Below are 18,775 nucleotides of genomic sequence, written 5' to 3'. Positions count from 1 at the left end.
CTGCCAATTTCTCCTTCTAGTGCACACCCCCACCTTACCCTCTATGCTGTCCCTGAGGATCCAATGACCCCAGAAACAAAATTCCCTTGGAAAAGGCATCGTTGGTGGCAATGCAGAAATTGGTGGAAATCATTGCCCACCCTTCCGTAAACTCAAAACTTAAATTTTCAAAACTGTGTGGTTAGATACAGGCCAATTGTTCCAGACATCTACACTACCCCCAGAGATTGTTCAAACTAATTTACTTCCAAGACAATGACCTGCAAGAGTTCTGGTGCCTTTTTATGAGCCTGTGATACTGAAGCATAAGGGAGACTTACCATTTCAAATAACAAGCGGACTAGCTTTTCAGATTCGCCTCGGTACTTAGAAGTCAGAGTCGAGGAGGAGATGTTGAAGAAAGTTGTTCCACATTCTGTAGCAACAGCTTTGGCTAGCATGGTTTTACCAGTTCCTGGAGGACCAACCATCAGCACTCCCTAAAATTAAATGTAGGCAATTGAATAAACAAAAGCAGGCCTCATATAAGCAGTCTAGTCAAACTAAAGGGATCAAGCAAAAGAGAAGCCTAGGTTGTGGATTTTACTGTTCAAAGCCATTGCGCTATATGCAAGGGGCCAAGAGCACTTTTGTTCCATAATGAAGGCCCTCATTCATTCCATTAGGACACAGCTAACTGCTGCTGGAAGAGAAAGGAATTGGTGAAACCCCTAGTTCTACACTCTTGGACTTACTTCTGAAGGAATATTTAATCTGCCTATCATCACAGCAATGTCTGCCTCCTGATCTCCATGTTTCAGTTGCTACTTGACAAAATTTCTTGCATTAAAATAAATGAAAGATTGTGTTCCCTAACTAACCTGCCACAAAACAGTTCCAATTTAGATGCTCTTTCTACAATACAAATTACAGCCTTTTCCAATGACTGTGCAGTGTGAACTGGTTGCCTGAAAACCACTCAGATTCTGCCTTCCAGAACATGGCTCATGTGCACTGCCCACTATGCACTGGGGAAAACAGTATTTGCCCCATTATGGCAAAACCTAAATTCTATGGACCGAAGCAAAAGCTCACATAACATTTTCCTACATACATAAATTTCATGCAGATCACCTCTTAGTATGTACTGAATGTGCAAAAATTAAGATCTCGCAAAGTACAAATGGAATAAAAAATGCTTCAAATGAGATATTTCTTAAAATGGACCTTCTGTTCTAAAAGAACAGCAAGCTTCCGAGTTCTACAAAAACTCTTCTTTAGAAAAGAAGCTCCTTGGAAGTCAGTTGGTTGAATAACAAAAGCAGCAACTGAAATCCTTTCAGTCTCTCTTTAGAAGCAATAGAGCTTTGTCCCTTTCACTATCTGATAGGAACCTCTGAGATTTCAGGGATCCATTTAAAGGCAGGTCCTAAGCTGCTTCACCTTCCTGAAGAAAATATTTACACAGAGACAACATGGAAGCAAATATCCTGACTTTTTATTGGGGGAGGAGGAGGAGGATCTGATTTAGATTGGAGCAGCAAAACTTCATGAGGGTGTGTTTAACGTTTTCTCCACCCACACTGTTTTCCTGAAACTGATATTAGGCCTATACAGTAAGGAAGGAGAAATGCACACACAAACACACAGAGGGGCTAACATATCTTCAAGAAATTTACACTAGGAAATGGCAAACAATGGCGGCTATTAAATTTTAAAAAGAAAGTTGAGACAGCTCTTGGTGTTAAGAACCTGAAGAGTGAACACAAGAAGCTGTCATATATTGAATCAGACCATTAGTCTACCAAGGCCAATATTGTTTATGATGACTGGCAGTGGCTCTCCAGGTTGTCTCAGGTAGAGTCATGCCAATTACTACCTGATCCTTTTAACGGGAAAAGCTGGGCACTGAACTTATAGCCTTTTGTATGCCAAGCAGATGCTCTACCATTAAGTCATGGCCCCCAAGAGGCTAGATCCTAAAAGCTGCATATAAAGAAACTTCATATTTTACAGAGCCACATTTGAAAATAGTCTCCCTTACTACCCCATTGTCCCACCATCACTGCTTTCCCTCTTCCAAACCCCCAGTCAGCCTGGAACAAGAATTCTACCTCTAAAGTCTTCTCAGAATATCCATACTCTAGCTATCTACAGATAATGGCCGTCATCACACGGGCCCTTATTTCGTCAGTTTTGCACTAGAAATCGTTTCTTTTGTTATCGTTATTAGAACGGATTCGCCCATCTTTTGACGACTGCTTGCGCTTCCAGTCAGTCACATTAAAAGGGAAACGCGCAATTTGACGGTCAGTCAAAGTGCTTCCGGAAACAGAGCCATAAAAATCCCACCCCCTTTTTAAAAAAAATTTTTTCGCATATTTGCGTTATATCACTCTTCTATTATAATGTTGTGCTGGGCCAACCCAAAAGCCAACCGTGATAGGTAGCAGAGGTTTCCCACCCATGGCAGAATAGCGCTATAGCGTTATAGCGCTATAAGGCTGACTTTTTTTTAAAAAATTACTTTGAGGCTTAATTGCGGATCACACTGGGGCTTGTGGGAGTGTAGGGCAGGAGAATCAGAGTTAGGTGAGACAGATGATCAGGGAGAGTGAGCGTTTTGGTGTTGCAAAGCGTTCATAGTCGATCCAGGGCGTTCACATGGAAGTGGATAAAGACGACATAAAGAGTCACAAAGCATGAATTGGGGAGAATGGCGAAATCGCAAGAGAGCCGGAATAAGGTGAGAATTCAGAGGGAGATGGCGCTAGTTTGGCGCTAAATTTATGGCCGTGTGACGACGGCCAATGTTTCCATCTTCTGGCCACTTGCCCTCTTCTCTCTTTCCCAGTATCTGCCTGGGATACTGGGAAGGAGGAATTATAAGGAGTTGGAAAAAGGACAGCTCAGTTCACAAGTTTCATGTAGTTCTCCTCATTCTCAGAATGTTGAAATGCCGACCAGTTCAAGAACCACACAAAGCTCATGAATCACATCTGGTCATCCACCCTCTGAAACTGCAAGACTCATATACTGTTTGCAAAGGACAGAACTAAATTTAAAATCTCTCTTCCAGGAGCACATTTGCCATCTTATTCTCTCATCAAGGATTCTGCTGTTACTGCGTTTCTTTCATTCTACTGCAAACACAAGATCAGATTACATGCTAACAAGAGCTTTCTGAAGACACACTGTATTTTCAGGGTAATCAAATTAGCTGAAATTAGAACTGCTCATCACAATGGACTTTATGCAATTAATATCTTACATAAAGTGCCACTGCAATAAAATAACCAGTTAAAAGCTATCTACACTGCAAATTAAGTTTTGCCTATTCCTTGGGGGGGAAATTACTTTACAAGAATGACACAGGAAAGACTTATAAAACCAAATCAACCGAAAATGCAATTATTCAAAAATTGTGTTCTCCCTCAATTCTTTGTGCATAATGGACTCACTGTGCCTACATTTTCCATTAACTCTTACTACCTCAATAGCTATTTAAGGACTTTTTGGAATGCAGGACCCAAAGTATATATATGGGTAATTAAATCACATTTGTTCATATCCTTACCCCACAGCTAGTATTTAAACGGCACTTTTAATGCTACTAAGGTTCTCTGAAAAATCAAAGGTAGAAGCTACAGAAGAAAAATGGATTCATCTTCTGCAAGAAAATTACAGTTATAGTGATGAAGTCTATCTGATAGTGGGCTCTGACCTGCAAGAGTTTGTTTTAAAAAAAAAACCCTGTTCAAGAGTCACAAGACACCTTGCTGGTTTCACTGGAAAGTCTGACAGGGCTACCTTTCAAGAATTTGCCCACAACCACAGTAAGGCACTGCAAGAATTTACATGGCGGCTAAAATATCAGATGTGATAAAGCATTTTACTTTCTAAGTGAAAACTGTACAAGAACACAGATGCTATGTTAAGCCAGCACTCCTACAGACGTCTAGGGTCTCATGCCACCCCAGATAATAGAAAAAGGGGCAGCTAAAAGCCCACCACCACCACCTCACTTTCATACCCAGAGAAGAGATGGTAAAAGGCCAAGAAGAAGCAGCAGCTTAATCAGATTCAGAGGAAATAATTGCCAAAATTTGTTAAAATGCAAAATGAGGTTTCCAGGTACCCATTGCAAGAAAGCTCATCCTAAAAGCAAACAATCCTAACTTGTTAAGATCACTTCAGAGTCCAGCCACAAGAAATGGTCAGTGTTTGTGACTGCAAAAAGGATAAATATTACAGAAGACATAAAGGGATTTTCTTAAGCCAAATGTTTAACACATCCAAGAGAGCAACCTATCTCCTTCCTGATTAATTTTAAGGGCAAAAACTCATCTCCTGAGCCATAACACGCTGGTAGGCAAATATTCAATCATTGTTTTTGAGTTGATCAGAGTATCAGCATAAACTTTTCCCCAAACAAATACAGGCAAAGGAAATAAGTTTCTTGGATCCTGAAATTAGCAAATAAAACAATTTAATTTCGCTCCATTATCACAGGACAACTCCCCACCCCAGATAGAAAATTAAATACATAAGACATGTGATTCAGCCATACATTTCAGGTTAGGTTTTTCCATGTAACCTACCTCCACCAGTAAGAAGACAGGACTTGCTCTTCAGAACTGATAACCATGATCTAACTCAGGGGGTTCCCAACATGGTGCCCGCTAGCATGTTTCTTGGTGCCTGCTAAGTGTTTTTAGAAAGTAGCCATAGCCAAGTGGGGCTTTTTGAGTTTCTGATGTTTATGGTATAATGCTGAGAGTGGCTTTATGTAAGGTACTTTACCTGTGCAAATAGCAGAGAGATATTCTAAAACACACTGGGATTTCCTTCAAACTAAACACAATAGTTCAGCACAGCTAAAATGCTTAATGTACCTGACTGGAGCTTCTACTGAAGTCATCAATTCTTTCCAATTTGAATTTATTTTTATAATTCGGGCAGAAGCTGATAATAACAAACTTCGGTAACTTTTCAAAAATCTTTTATGTTCTCATCAAAATCTGGCCAGAATCTCTTTCTTACTGTACACATCACATATGCAATGAGCTCACACCAGTCTAGCAGCACCAACTATCATTGTTAGAAGAAATATTGCAGGCTGAAAACATCTGGGCTAGAGATGGGCACGAAACGGAAAAAAAACAAACTGTACAGTTCATGGTTTGTCGCATTTCACAAACCACGACCCATGGACTTTCACAAACCTGCTGCGGTTTGCGAACCGGTTCGTTTGGTTCATGAAAACGTCACATCAAGGTCAGCAAATTGTCACTTCCAGGTCAGCAGAAGGTCTGCAGGAAGTCCATCCCCTGTTGCCTAGGAAACTGATTGGTGCCAAGCTGTCAGCAATGACGAACCAAAAAACAAACCAAATGAACCAGCCTAAAGTTCATGGCAGTTCGTCAGAAATTGGCTCTGATGAATCGCCAGTTCACGAACCACGAACCAGCCTGGTTCGTCACAAACTTTGGTTTGTATTTCGGTTCGTGCCCATCTTTAGTCTGGGCTCATAAGAGAAGAGTTTACCTAAAGTGGAGAAGTCAGGAGAAAGAGTTTTCCCCCTTTCCTTTTGCATAAGTATGTAAGATGCCTACAAAATGAAGACAGATTCTGCCTGATGAGGGTTTCATGACTAGCTCAATATGTATGCTTCTTTTGTGTGTAAACAAGAAAATATTTTTAAACAATGTGCTAATTTTAAAAGGCATCACATTAAACAGAGCTTCTGTCTGAAATGCTGAAGAGCTACTATAAGGTTATGCATAACCTCATTCCTTGACATTTTGTGGTTGACTCCACCTCCCATAGCACCCATTTTCTAGCTGTGACCATTATCTTTCTTTAGAATTCCAAATGTGCCTGCAGGCTCAAAAATGTCAGGGAGCCCTGATTTAACTTCTCCCTCTTTCCCTCACTATGGTCTATAATCTCCATATGCTTTCTCCCTATTGCTCTGGCACTGCACCTAGTTCCTGCCATGGAGCCTTCCAGACACCCCTCTCCAGATCCCCTGGTTCTCTGGCTCATGTCAACCCCACCTTTTCGTCCAGTTCTCCAGCACTACACTTGCTCTGTTCCCCAGGCTTTCTCCTTGCATTCTCTCTCTCTCTCTCTCTCTCTCTCTGCCTTCCCTATCTCATGCTCTTCAAGTCATGTTCTCATCCACACAACTCTCTAGGGAGCAACCACGACAGAGACAGAATTGTCTCAAAATCATTAAAGATTTTAGTAATGATGTATTGTCGAAGGCTTTCACGGCCGGAGAACGATGGTTGTTGGGGGTTTTCCGGGCTGTCTTGCCGTGGTCTTGGCATTGTAGTTCCTGACGTTTCGCCAGCAGCTGTGGCTGGCATCTTCAGAGGTGTAGCACCAAAAGACAGAGATCTCTCAGTGATTGTCAGGAACTACAATGCCAAGACCACGGCAAGACAGCCCGGAAAACCCCCAACAACCATCGATTTTAGTAATGGTTGAATTAGCACTTACCCAAATAGTTATTTGTATTTTATTTTGACTTGCCAAGAGCTTTGATTGCCAACTGACTTCTAAATTTTCCTTTCTGTCTTGCATTAAATATATCCTTTTGTGGTTAATAAAAGTCAACACTTTTAAAACAATGATCTCGTTACAGTATGGGAAAATATCGTATTAATGTATAGGCTGTGTATACATCCCAGCAAGCTCAGAGTCAGGAGTGCATGTGTGCTTCCCCAGGGTCTCAGGGTACCACTAACCTGTACCCTACTCCATTCCACACCACTGCAACTGGCCTAATTTTTCAGAGATAAGCAGCTTCAGAAAATGAATTTGTGAGACATCTCATCACCACAAGAACTATTAATTCCAAAGTAGATGGCTGGTTAACATGCTTTGCACCAAAGGTGTCCTTTCTCCTTGGCTGTCAAATCTACAGTCGTCCATTCACAGCCTCAATTGCACTACAGGGGGCAGACATTTTGATGGAATCACAGCAGGATTATTTCTTGCTGTTGTTAAGAATCACTAGTTGAACAGTGGGAAGCACAACTACAGCATGGCCCTTCTTGGCTCAAAGAATACTTCAAAGGGAACCAAACAGGCAACTCTCTGATGTCCTGGAAGTGATAGCTCCAAACTCAAGCCTGTGCTTGCCTGTAGCAGAACGTTTCTTTTTTTATACACAGCACCTACTTTGGAAATAAAAGCAGCTATCTTGAGAATTGTTCTTAGGAGAGACTGAACATACCATCATGCAACTGGCTGGTTTCTATTGTTATCTTCAATAGCCAGGACCAAACGCTGCCTTATTTCTTCTGTTCCAAGAACAATGAAATATAACTCTGTCATCCCTGCAGCACAATCAGGAGTCAAGAGTAGTATCAACTCATAATATTGTTGTCTTCTCCACTTTAAGGCTTATGAGAATGCATTCCATTTTACAGCTCCATGAGATCCTATCTGGTCCTATGATCACGTCACCAACATCTCAAGATCAATACAATAAAAAGACAGCAAAGGTACTGTAACAACAGAGTGCAATTTCCACATTTTTCTCTATGTCTTGATCTATCAGAGGCACAAGAACAGCCTAAATTCCACACCAGTGCTAAAAATTAGACTGGCAGAGGCCTCAAAAAGTGTGCTTTCTGGACACACTTTAAATCTACACCCAAGGCTGGTTATGTACACATGCTGGATCCAATCAATGGCCCATTGAGTCCAGCATCCTCTTTCCAACACTCGCCAGTTAGATGCCCCTGGGAAGTCCATAAGCAGGGCCTGCAGATACAGTCCTCAACTGCTGACTATTCTCCAGACACATCATGCCTCTGAACTAAGAGTGCCAACCTCCAGATGGAGCCTAGAGACTCCTGGAATTACAACTGATCTTCAGGCTACACAGATTAGTTGTCCTGGAGAAAATGGCTGCTTTGAAGGGTGGACTCTATAGAATTATACCCTGCTGAGTTCCCTCCCTAAACCCTGCTCTCCCCAGGCTCCATCCCCAAATCTTCAGAAATTTCTCATGTCAGAGTTGGCAACCCTACCCTAAATCCAGAGGCCATTATTTGGCTACTATGGTTAATAGGCAACAAATTCATCTGAGCCAATGACCATAACCAAATTTTGCGGCAGTGAGTTTCTACAAGTAACTTGCGTGTTGTGTGAAGTAACAGTACTTTCATTTTGTCTTAAACCTCCTATCAATCAGTTTCAAGCCTCCGTTTTAGAATTACTGAAGGGAAGTTTTTCTCTATCCACTTTCTCTCTATCATGTATCATTTTGTAGATCTGTCAATGTTACCCCTCAGGGAGGATCATCCCTTCCTTGAATGAGGAATTAATGCTAATCAGCAAATGGCCCAGTGTTTTCTGATTGGCTTCTACCAGCCAGGAAGTGCACAAGTCAATTTACAAGCAGCCATTTTCATACTCCCAAACATCTCATTCATTTCAGCAATAAACAGTGTGGGCTAGAGCCAAACAAACAGGACCAAGCCCCAAATACCCTAAATTGGCTTGGATCCAACCAACTGTAAGAAGAAGGCACCTATATTTTCTCCATGGTTCCCTCTGCTGTAGAGGCCCCTCTAGGACCATGAGAGTTGAGGAATCTGCATGGGTCAAGAGCCATGTGAGTCAGTGGGGAGGGGGGCAGGGGAACTGTAGTACAGAGTGGCAAAGGGGCAAATTGACCCCCTTCCTTTTCCAACAAGTACAGCTGTGCGGTCAAAAGGGGGAGAATGGGGACGATTTTATCTACTTCCCCCTCTTCACTACAGCCCATCCACCCCTGTTCCAGTGACTCCATGAATCATCTTTCAGAGAGTCCACAGGGACTACTGCAGGGAGCTGAATACAAGGAGGACCCAAATCCACCTGTCTTCTGCTGATGATTTGCTGGATCTAAGCCTCTTGTGACCAAAATTGCTGCTCCCAACTAAAACCAAATGCATGCAATGTTGTCGGCAAAAAGAACTGCAAATTTACAATGAACAACCTGGTACAGAACTCTTCTTTTGAGTGGCAACATAAAAGACTGACTAGGCCATTCACTGCCTGGGCCACTGCGTAAGTCTTCACTAAAACTATAGTAATAAGCAATTGATTTCTTTGCCACTTCCATTGCCATGGTGTAAGGCCCATTCCAATTTTACCTTAGCAGCTGGAGCAATACTGGCATAAAAACAGACCTGGACATAGAAATAATCACACTGGCAGACCTTCAAAAGTGACTTGAGGCTTCTACACTGACAGAATGATGTGAGAAGATATACTGCAATGTCTCTGGTGCTACACATGTAACATAGCAACAGACCCACAGACTTTTAACTATTGTCCATTACCTGAAAGCCCCTGGTCTTCTCTGCTTTGGGTCCTTTGTGATACAGAGAGAGACCATGGAAGACAAAACAGCCATGCAGATAGCCAAACTTAACCTGCAACTCCACAAGTTAATCAGGCCAATAGACATCAGTATTTGGACAGTAACACAGCACCTAGAGATCGCCTTAATAAAGCTGATTTCATGAGTCAATGGTAGCAAGCCATCCTAAGCACATAATGCTATCCTGACAGAGAACAGCAGCAAGTACTAAATAAGCTGGCTAGTTATAAGTGGAAATGTGTAAATACACACTACAATTTAAGACACAGGTACATCACTGTAGTTATAACTGTATACACACACACACACACACACACAGCCATCAATTCTCACCTTCCAAGGTCGCCTGATCCCTTTGAAAAAATCTGGCATCCACATGGGAAGAACAACTGCTTCTCTTAATAATTTCTTGGCTTCTTCCAAATCTGCTATGTCATCCCTGTGCAAGATAAACACTGATTTAGAAGAAACGTAAAAAAACCCTTTTGTTTTTTATATAAAAGGTACATTTATTTCCTATTGTTTTGTAACTGAGACAGCTACCGGTATAAGCCAGTGAGTGGCCCTGAAATATAAAAGGCATGGGGGAGGGGTGAGAAGTTTCAGCTAAACCTACCAGACTGTTCAATTAAAAAACAGCTTTCCTGAAAATCTGACTATCAAAGCAACACTTTAAAGATGCTTCTGAGTGTTGCCGCACATTTTAATGTGTCTGTAATAAACCTTTTGCTCATGATTCAGTTTAAGAGTTAAAATCTTGCTTATCTGACCAGTACACAGTTAAATCCAGAAGAATGGGGATGAGCCTGCAGGTACGTATGACAGCCTCTAGGTTCTCGAGATCAGCTGTGTGTCTGCTTACCTTTGGGGCTCTGGCAGCCCTGATCTGGCAACATTCATTACTTAAAAGTGCTGCCTATGACATAGAAAATGTCATGACAAATACAGAGCTGGACCATCCATTGTGCTCCTTATTTTGGCCAAGAACAAGGGGAGAGGGAAGCATTCTCTCTGGATTCAGCACGCTTGGTTCTCAAGTAGACATGAGCTCCAGTCCAAACTCTGCTACCTACCAATGAATACTTAGATTCCTTGACACAATGTCTCTTTCCAGAGCTTCAACCAGATCTTTGTCATATCCTCCACCATCAAATTTCTGAATATCGTTATCACCAGCACCATCCTGTGAAATCTTCTTTCCCTATATTAAACACGTTGAAAGCAAGCAAAATGTATCATCGCACCCTAATTTAAGATACTGAGCCAGAGCTGGGAAGATTCAAAACAATATTGAAGAAATATGAGAGAGAGTCATAGGCATTTAACATCAGTTCAAAATACACAGCAGAGAAACACCCTGGGAACCATATCACAAAGTGGGGGGAGGAGCACTAGGGGCGGGCGGGACTGCTGAGAATTCATAGCAACCTCAACAAATTACAGTTCTTACAATTCGTGGCTTTCCCCCCTTGAACAATACATTTATATGGGGATGTTGCTAGATCCTGCATTGCTTATGCATACACAAGTGGTATCTGTAGATCAAAACACCTTGACCAACTTTTGGTAGGTCAGCTGCACTCCCTCCCAGTAAGAATGATCTTACCACAAGTATTCATACATTGATAATATCCAGGCTAGACTACTATAGTGTACCATACACAGGGTTACTTTTGAAAAGTCTTCAGAAACTTCAGGTGGTCCAGAACACAGCAGACAGAGTGACTCGCTGCAGAGAGCATCTCTCTCTGCAATGCTCAAAGACCTTCTGGTTTATTTCCAAGCACAGTTCAAAATCCCAAATGGGACTTTACTGAAACCAGTGTGCTTAAATGACTGCCTTCTTCCATTTAAGATGGCCACTGGAGCTGTTCTTCAGGTGCCCTAACCACTGGAAGTGAGGTGGGTAGTAGAGAGGCGTCTTTTCAATGGATTATCCCCAAACTCCCTGCCAAGGGATGCTTGGCTGGCCATGCTTGGCCAGAGAGCAAAACCTGTCCTATTTATTTCCAACTTTTTTTTAAGGTAGAAAGGTTGCTAATAAATGTTTTAAATAAATAAAAGTATTTCATTTTATTGCATCAAGGTCTTTAAATTAGTTTTGACTGTGGTTCTTGAAAGCATATGCCTCAATAAAGTTGGTTAGTCTTAAAGGTGCTATTGGACTTTTTACTTTTTTGCAACTGCAGACTAACACAGCTAACTCCTCTGGATCTATGACCATTTTCTAGGAACACTCCTACATTCACATGTTAAGGTTATGTGTGAAGCTGATGGCCTAAACTGAGTTTAAACCATCATCTTGCCAGTAGCCTTTTCGTTTTATTTTTAAGTCAAGATTGTTCATGTCCCTATTCACCTTGTGGGCATACCAACGCTGGTCAGTGATGCTGAAAAGCAGCTCTGGTTCTTTTCAGACAAACTATGCAGAATTAGGAAGCAGTTTGTTCTCTATATGCTTCTTTCAAATTAGCAAGGGAAGAAGCAGTGAATGAGGAAGGGAGATCTGAAGGAGATGTGCAGGAGAGGACAATAGGAAGGTGACTGAGTAGTAATTTTCACGGTTCTCCTCTTGCAGACTTTTGTTCCTGGGGCCCTTGGAAAACAGCCCTTGCCTTTCTAGTTTCTTTTCAACTCTACTTTGAACAGAAATCGCTGTTCAGAGATCTTGGATGTATCTTTTCTTTTGCATAGAAAACCTATACCGAAAATCTTAATTAGACCAGAAAATGGTTTCTAAAAGGTTGTTAAAATTTCACAAAGCAAGAAAATAGGGAGAGACTTCTCAGCTTGTGCAGGGCAGCATGCAGTCTTCTCACCTGGTCTCCAATTCGCAAAATCTATTGTCTGTGCCCTGCAGGAACTCAATCGGCTGGAAACTATGTGCCAGACGCCACTCTCCAAGGTGCCCATGCACAATCGGTCAGGAGGTGGATTCTCAGAGAGGTTTCAAAACAGAATTCTTATTCTGTTTTGCAATAGTAAGCATAAGCTATTTTCTTTCTGCCACCTAGTGACCAATTTCTTTGAACAGCAGCTCTGATTGAAGGTAAGCAAAAATCCTTCTTCAAGTGACCCTTCCTGAGGATTACTATCAACAGTATTCCCAGAGATAAGACCTATTCTGAGAAATTTCAGCACAGGCTTAACCCAGTTCTATAATGTGTGTTGCCAAAAGGCAGAGAATACATAATTTAAAACTCATTAAAAATAAGGGTTTGAGGGTCATCTATATCCTTCTAGTGGATGAAACCTCATCCCAATGCGAGAACCCAACCTGCAACTTCCCCAATGGCCCCCATACTTTTCCTGGGGTCCCTGGATCAGATGGAAACCCTATGATGCCACAGACACTCTTCTTCCTTGGGTGAGTTCACCTAAAAACTTGATGACAAGAAAAGTGGGTCCAAAGTATGGCTTAAAAGTTTACCCTTTCTGGGCCCAATAAGGCAGTTATAACTCCAGCTGTCAGTAAAGAGCTGGGAACAGATACCAGGGAATGACACTCACCATGATTGGAATCCAGCTGAGAAGAAAGCTGGGTGGGCTATGTCAAGGTGAAGAGAGGGCTTAGTACCTCCCAGCCATGTATCACTTTTGTTCTTAAAACTATTCCTCTAGTCCCTGCTTTAAAAATGGTGCAGACCTGAGTTCAAGCAAATACACCTGCTGCTGTCACATATCACTTGGCTCTTAGTAAGCATCGTTGTCTGCATGCACACCACCACTGCTACTGAACAGAGATGTGCAGGGAAGGAGAGACTCCCAAAGGGCGGGGGGGGGGGAAGTGTCATTAACATCCCCTGAATCCACCCAGAACTGCAAAACCAAAGATCCGTGCATATTATTCCTTTGTGCCATTAAGAATATCCTTGACAGTGAAGGTCAGCAAATATGCTACTACATCATACTAGAAAAAAACATTTACTAGTATCATACTAGAAAAAGCCACTTTGCAGCCTGCAGCATCTCCTGAAACCATGCCTCCAGGCGATCAGTGAACCCTCGGGAACAATATGGGAGGCAAAGATACATCTGCAGCAGTGTGGGGGGGAAAGGGCATCACAAAAAAAGTCCTTTCACAAGCAGAAGAGAAAGGAGGTTAAGATCCGCATTTACTCTTTAACAATTGGCCTCAGCAGCCAATCTAGTGATAATTTCTGGAAGATTTTTACCTGTATGCAGCACACAACAATGAAAACAGACTGCATGAGTGCTTTATTCTATGAAAAAATATATCCATGTAGGAAAAACAGTCTTATGTAAAGCAGCCCACAAACAAAAACTACTTCATGTGCTACCGGGTACCAACATTGAAGTTCAATGTACCACTCTATCCTGCCAAAGGTCAAAACGCCTTCCTGCTTCCAACCATCTCCTTGATGCTTACCTTCTCATCCTTTCCCTTAGCTTTAGCTTCCCTCTCTCGGCTGCTGGCAGGTTTCTCATTCTTTGAGATTGGCTGAGCTCTGCCCACTGGGCCCCGCTGCAAGCCTGGAGACTCTCTTCTTAAGGGTTTCACTTCTCGGTTAGGTCGTTTTATTTGAGGTGGGGCTCTGTTAAATAAAGGAATCGTGCAAGTAGGTGAGAGACAAAATGCTTTACTAATGTGTTTTTCCACCAAACCTATTTGGGGGAGGAACCCTGATAACTCAATTATATAGGCTGATGATGGGGGACCTAATGGGTGGATGCCCAGGGAGAGACTAGATATCCTTTCAGCCTTTTCTAGAGCTATGTGAATATTCGTTGAATTATTTTTTGAAATGTCCTAAGACATTTTTTTAAAGACCCAAGAAAATCACCATAGATTTATGCAGACTAGAAATATTAGACATGGCTTATCAGACATAAGTCCACAAAAAGTCCTTATATAATCTCCAGCCAGCTGATACAATGAAAAGTCAGACATCATGTCAAGCAACAGTTAAGGAATTAACAAATGTGGGGAACTAGGATTCCCAGCCCTGCCCCTTTGCTCGTGGTTCTGACTTCTACGGAACGATGCTCTCACTTTCTGTTCCTCCGGCCTTCTTCTGGGATGGGGGGTTTGTGGACACACACACACACACACACACACCTTGCAACTTCCATCCTACGCTGACTGCTCAAGGGGTGAACACAATACTGCCTTACAGTGAATAAGACCATCAGTTCATCAAAGTCAGTACTGTCTACTTAGTCTGGCAGTGGCACTCCATGGTCTCAGGCAGAGCTCTTTCATGTCACCTGCTACCCAATTCTTTTACCAGGTGATGCTGGGGACTGAAGCAAGTGCCTTCTACATGTCAAAAAAAACACTCTGCCACTGAACCATGGCCCCTCCCCTCCCTGGAGGCAGCTGTTCAAGTCCTCCTCAGCTGTCAGCCAGCCTGTTTTAAAGCAGGCAGGGCAAACCATGCATACTTTCTGCCCACTTCTGGTTTCTTACTAGACATCAGACACTTTCCCTATCCTAGCAGCACTCAACATGCGCACTATGCCTGCCTCCCATCCAATGCCACCCAACTGATGTAATGGCACTTCCAAGGTGGTTACTACTGGGCTTTTTCTCCCCTCCCCCTTCAGCTATCAGAAGGCAGGAAAAACACCCACTCACAGGCAACAAATTATGGTTTACAATCAGCCAGCAAATCAGGTACAGAAACTGGTCTGAAATGGATTCATAAACCATGGTTTGTGCTAACGATACTTTGGTTCAATGCCTGAATTGACAAGCCATAATTACAGCTGTTGCTCCACTCCTGGAGACAGCCACACCAGAGAAACAGGGTGCTAAGCAGGTGGGACAAAATCAAAGCAGAGGGAGGACTTGTAAACTACAGTGTGCTAGCAAATTTGGAAGCGCCAGCCATGATTCAGGTTTTCAGTTACGGTTAGCATAATGCATCTGAATTTTGTGAGAGTCAAGTTAAGCTGACCACACATCTTAACAGAGATTTGAACCTAGGTCTCCTCGGTCCCAAGTTAACAACTTCAACCACCACCTCACACCAGCTCTCACTCAAGCTTTAGTCATAAATTTGTAGCCACACTTTAAACCCAATTACCTGTGCTCAGCTGGAACAGGAGGTGGCCAAACAGATGGATCCCTAAATGGTTCATCCTGATAAGATACTGGAATATCTGTAGGTTTGTCTACTTTAAAACTCTCTAAAGTACTGACAATGCTTTTTACTTGCTCAAATTCTTCCAATAATTCTTGTCGAACCTTGAAAATAAACAGATCATTTTATTGTAAAGAATTCAACCATATTTATTTATTTAATTTACCGAAGTAGTAAGACAAATAAAGGACTCACTACAAATGACGCATGGAAAGGCACTGTTATTCAATCCTATTTGTTTATTAATGTTATAAAATAATGCGGCATCAGACTTCCGGTTTGGGATTCATGGAGGTCTAACGCAGCTCCATTTGTGGAGCTGACCGGATTGCCGTTTTAACCGGCCGGAGGGGTGAAAATAACCCGCGGCCGACTGCTCTCAGGCGGGGAGCAGGCAAAGAACGCTCAAGACCCTAGGGTGAGTTAGATCTCGGACGAGGGGGGGCTCTACACAAGGAGTCTCCCCCCCGATCCTTGAGGTCCCACCTTGCGACGGGTCGGCTATAATCTCTGCGGCAATTTTGGGGCCAATTCGGCTGGCATAAGACCTACATACCCAAGCTTCGATCGGGGAGGGAAGTCGAGAGGAGAATTTAAGATCGAAACAGGGATTACAACCCGAGAAAGCTGGAGAGAAGGTAAAGATCGCTATCTCTTGAAACGGGACAGATTGACAAAAACAGAGAGGAAAGAAAGTAGACTTTTAAACTGCAACAGACTAGCGAAAAGGAGGTGAAGACTCGGCAGGAGTTGTATTTTAAAAGAGACTAAGTTTAAAGAAGTTATTACAAAAATCGGACTATTGTTTTGAATACCTGTGGTTTTGGAGCTGTGGGAAAAAGACACCATCGCGAGACCTGCTGTGGGAAGACGGGAGACAGGAAGTGCGTAATAACAATAGAGTGGCTGGAGGGAAGCGGCCCTTGCCAAAGGACAGGAAGTGGGGAATCGCCATCTTTGAAAGTGGAAGGGTCGTGGCTTCAGCGGAAGAGGAAGTAGGCCATCTTGGATTATAATAACATAGAGAAACCATAGAGAAAAGACGCCCGACATTTTGGATATAAAAAATTAATTTTGGCAAAGATTGGGACATTAAAAAAAAAAGGAAAACGTTTAATTATACGCCACGGAGCTGAGGAAGAGAGCAGATTCGTGGGAGCGAGCTAAAGCAAGCCCCACGATGTCGAAAAAAGAGTGGCAATCGGCAATAGAAAACTTGGACAAAAAACTTATAGACATGATGAAAGAACTTAAGGACACGAAATTGGAGCTTATTAAAGAGGTCAAGGAAGTTACACAGACAGTAAAGTCGGAGCTGTCAGAAGTGAAAAAAGGTGTGGAAACGATTAGCAGTGAATTACAAGGAACGCAGCAGAGAGTTAAAACAGTAGAAGACGCGATGGAGAATTTAATAGACACGCAACAAACAGAGATGAGGCTGGTGAAGGGGAGGATGTCAGTTGCAGAAACTAAACACATGGAGAAGCAGCTTCGTTTTCGTGGTCTGCCAGAAGTGGAAGGGAAGTCAGCGCAAGAACAGATGACTGAGGTGTTGGCTGATTACCTGGGGAAGGAGGAGGAGGAAATTGTGGCTATCCTAGATGTGGCGTATCGTGTGAACTCGAGAATTGCAACCCAGAGGAAACTACCAAGGGATGTGATTGTGCAGTTTACAACTAGAAATATGAAAGAGAGGATTGTGACCAAACAATTTCAAGATCCATTGGAGATTGATGGCAAGACGATTATTATAATGAAGGAACTGCCCAGATCAGTGTTATTGGACAGGAAAAAATATAGAGTGCTAATTCAGACTTTGAAGGACATGAATATCAGATACAGATGGGAGTTACCGGAAGGAGTGTCCTTTGAGTTTGGAGGGGCAAAAAAACGTATCAGATCTGAGCGGGAGATGGAGAGATTTATCAAGGACAATGAAAAAGACTTACCAACAAAACCATGAATATGGAGTGTAAAGTATTATCTTGGAATGTAAATGGACTAAACTCACCGAATAAGAGAAAAAATATTTTTCATTGGCTACTAAAACAAAAATGTGATATTGTTTGTTTGCAGGAGACCCACATTAGAAAACAGGATGTAAAATATTTAAAATCTGGAAAATTGGGCAAAGAATTTGTAGCGGCTTCCAACAAGAAAAAAAGAGGAGTGGTGCTGTATATAAAAGAGGAGCTGCAGCCAAAATTTGTTATGAGAGATGTGGAAGCTAGATTTGTAGCAGTGGAATGTAATTGGAACTTAAAGAGAGTGTTGGTAGTCGGACTTTATGCACCTAACGGTGCAAAGGAAAGCTTCTTTGAGGACTTAAGGAAGCACCTAGACGATCTTGTATATGACCAGATAATTCTTGCTGGAGATTTCAATGGAGTGACAGATTTGGAATTAGACAAAAAGACTACAAAAGCACAAAAGAAAAGAGGACTATTGCCAAAGCTTTTTTTTGAGTTGATTCAACAAGAGACTCTCGAAGACGTATGGAGGAGAGAATATCCTAAAACCAAACAGTTTACTTTTTATTCTGCAAGGCATCTTACATTATCAAGAATTGATATGATCTGGGCCTCAAAGGACTTAGCGCTATGGACTAAGGAGGTAGAAATAATGCCGATGGTAGGCTCAGATCACAACCCAATTATGTGGAAATTTGGAAAAAGGAGAAAAAGGAAAGCCTGGAGAATAAATGAGGACCTGTTACAGGAAAGTGAGAATATGGAAACACTGAGAAGAGAGACTAAGTTTTTTATACAATACAACGTGAATAAAGAAGTACCAACCAGTAAAGTTTGGGACGCGTACAAGGCGGTTGTAAGGGGCATACTAATGGACTTAAATGGTAGAGCAAGGAAAAAGAAAGAGGAGAAAAGACAAGAGATTGAGGAGAAAATAAAGGCCAAAGAAGTACAGTTAAAAAAGAGACCAGGGAAAAAGAAAATACATCAGGAAATCAAAATTCTTCAAGAACAGTTAACAGCAATGAGTAACAAAGAATTGGAGTGGAACCTTAAAAGACTGAATCAAAAAGCTTTTGAGGGTGCTAATAAACCTGGGAAATATTTGGCATGGCAATTAAAGAAGAAAAGGGAAAAGAAAATAATAAATAAAATTTGTGAAGAAAACAAAACGTATTTGGAGCAGACTACCATTAGCAGAGCCTTTTATAAATTTTACGCTAAGCTGTATAATAAAAAAGAAGTAAACAAAGAATCAATAGCATCATATTTGGAGAAAACCAAACTTCCAGAGATCTCGGAAGCTTGGAGAAATAAGTTGAACAGTGAAG

The 18,775-nt window shown here is 42.0% G+C and overlaps 1 protein-coding gene across 1 annotated transcript in view; it reads right to left on the bottom strand.

Moving 5' to 3' along the window:
- The window catches only part of KATNAL1 (katanin catalytic subunit A1 like 1), a 49,641-nt gene that overhangs the window by 18,199 nt on the left and 12,667 nt on the right, over positions 1–18,775 (bottom strand). The window contains exons 3-7 of the mRNA XM_054974269.1: positions 15,418–15,578; positions 13,758–13,923; positions 10,441–10,568; positions 9,701–9,806; positions 321–479 (exon numbers count right to left, since the gene is read on the bottom strand). Coding sequence (XP_054830244.1) covers positions 321–479; positions 9,701–9,806; positions 10,441–10,568; positions 13,758–13,923; positions 15,418–15,578 — 720 coding nt within the window. The remainder of the gene's footprint in view (positions 1–320; positions 480–9,700; positions 9,807–10,440; positions 10,569–13,757; positions 13,924–15,417; positions 15,579–18,775) is intronic.

Source organism: Eublepharis macularius, chromosome 3 (genome assembly GCF_028583425.1).
Source record: "Eublepharis macularius isolate TG4126 chromosome 3, MPM_Emac_v1.0, whole genome shotgun sequence".
NCBI lineage: Eukaryota > Metazoa > Chordata > Lepidosauria > Squamata > Eublepharidae > Eublepharis > Eublepharis macularius.
This window is presented reverse-complemented; position numbering and strand designations above follow the sequence as displayed.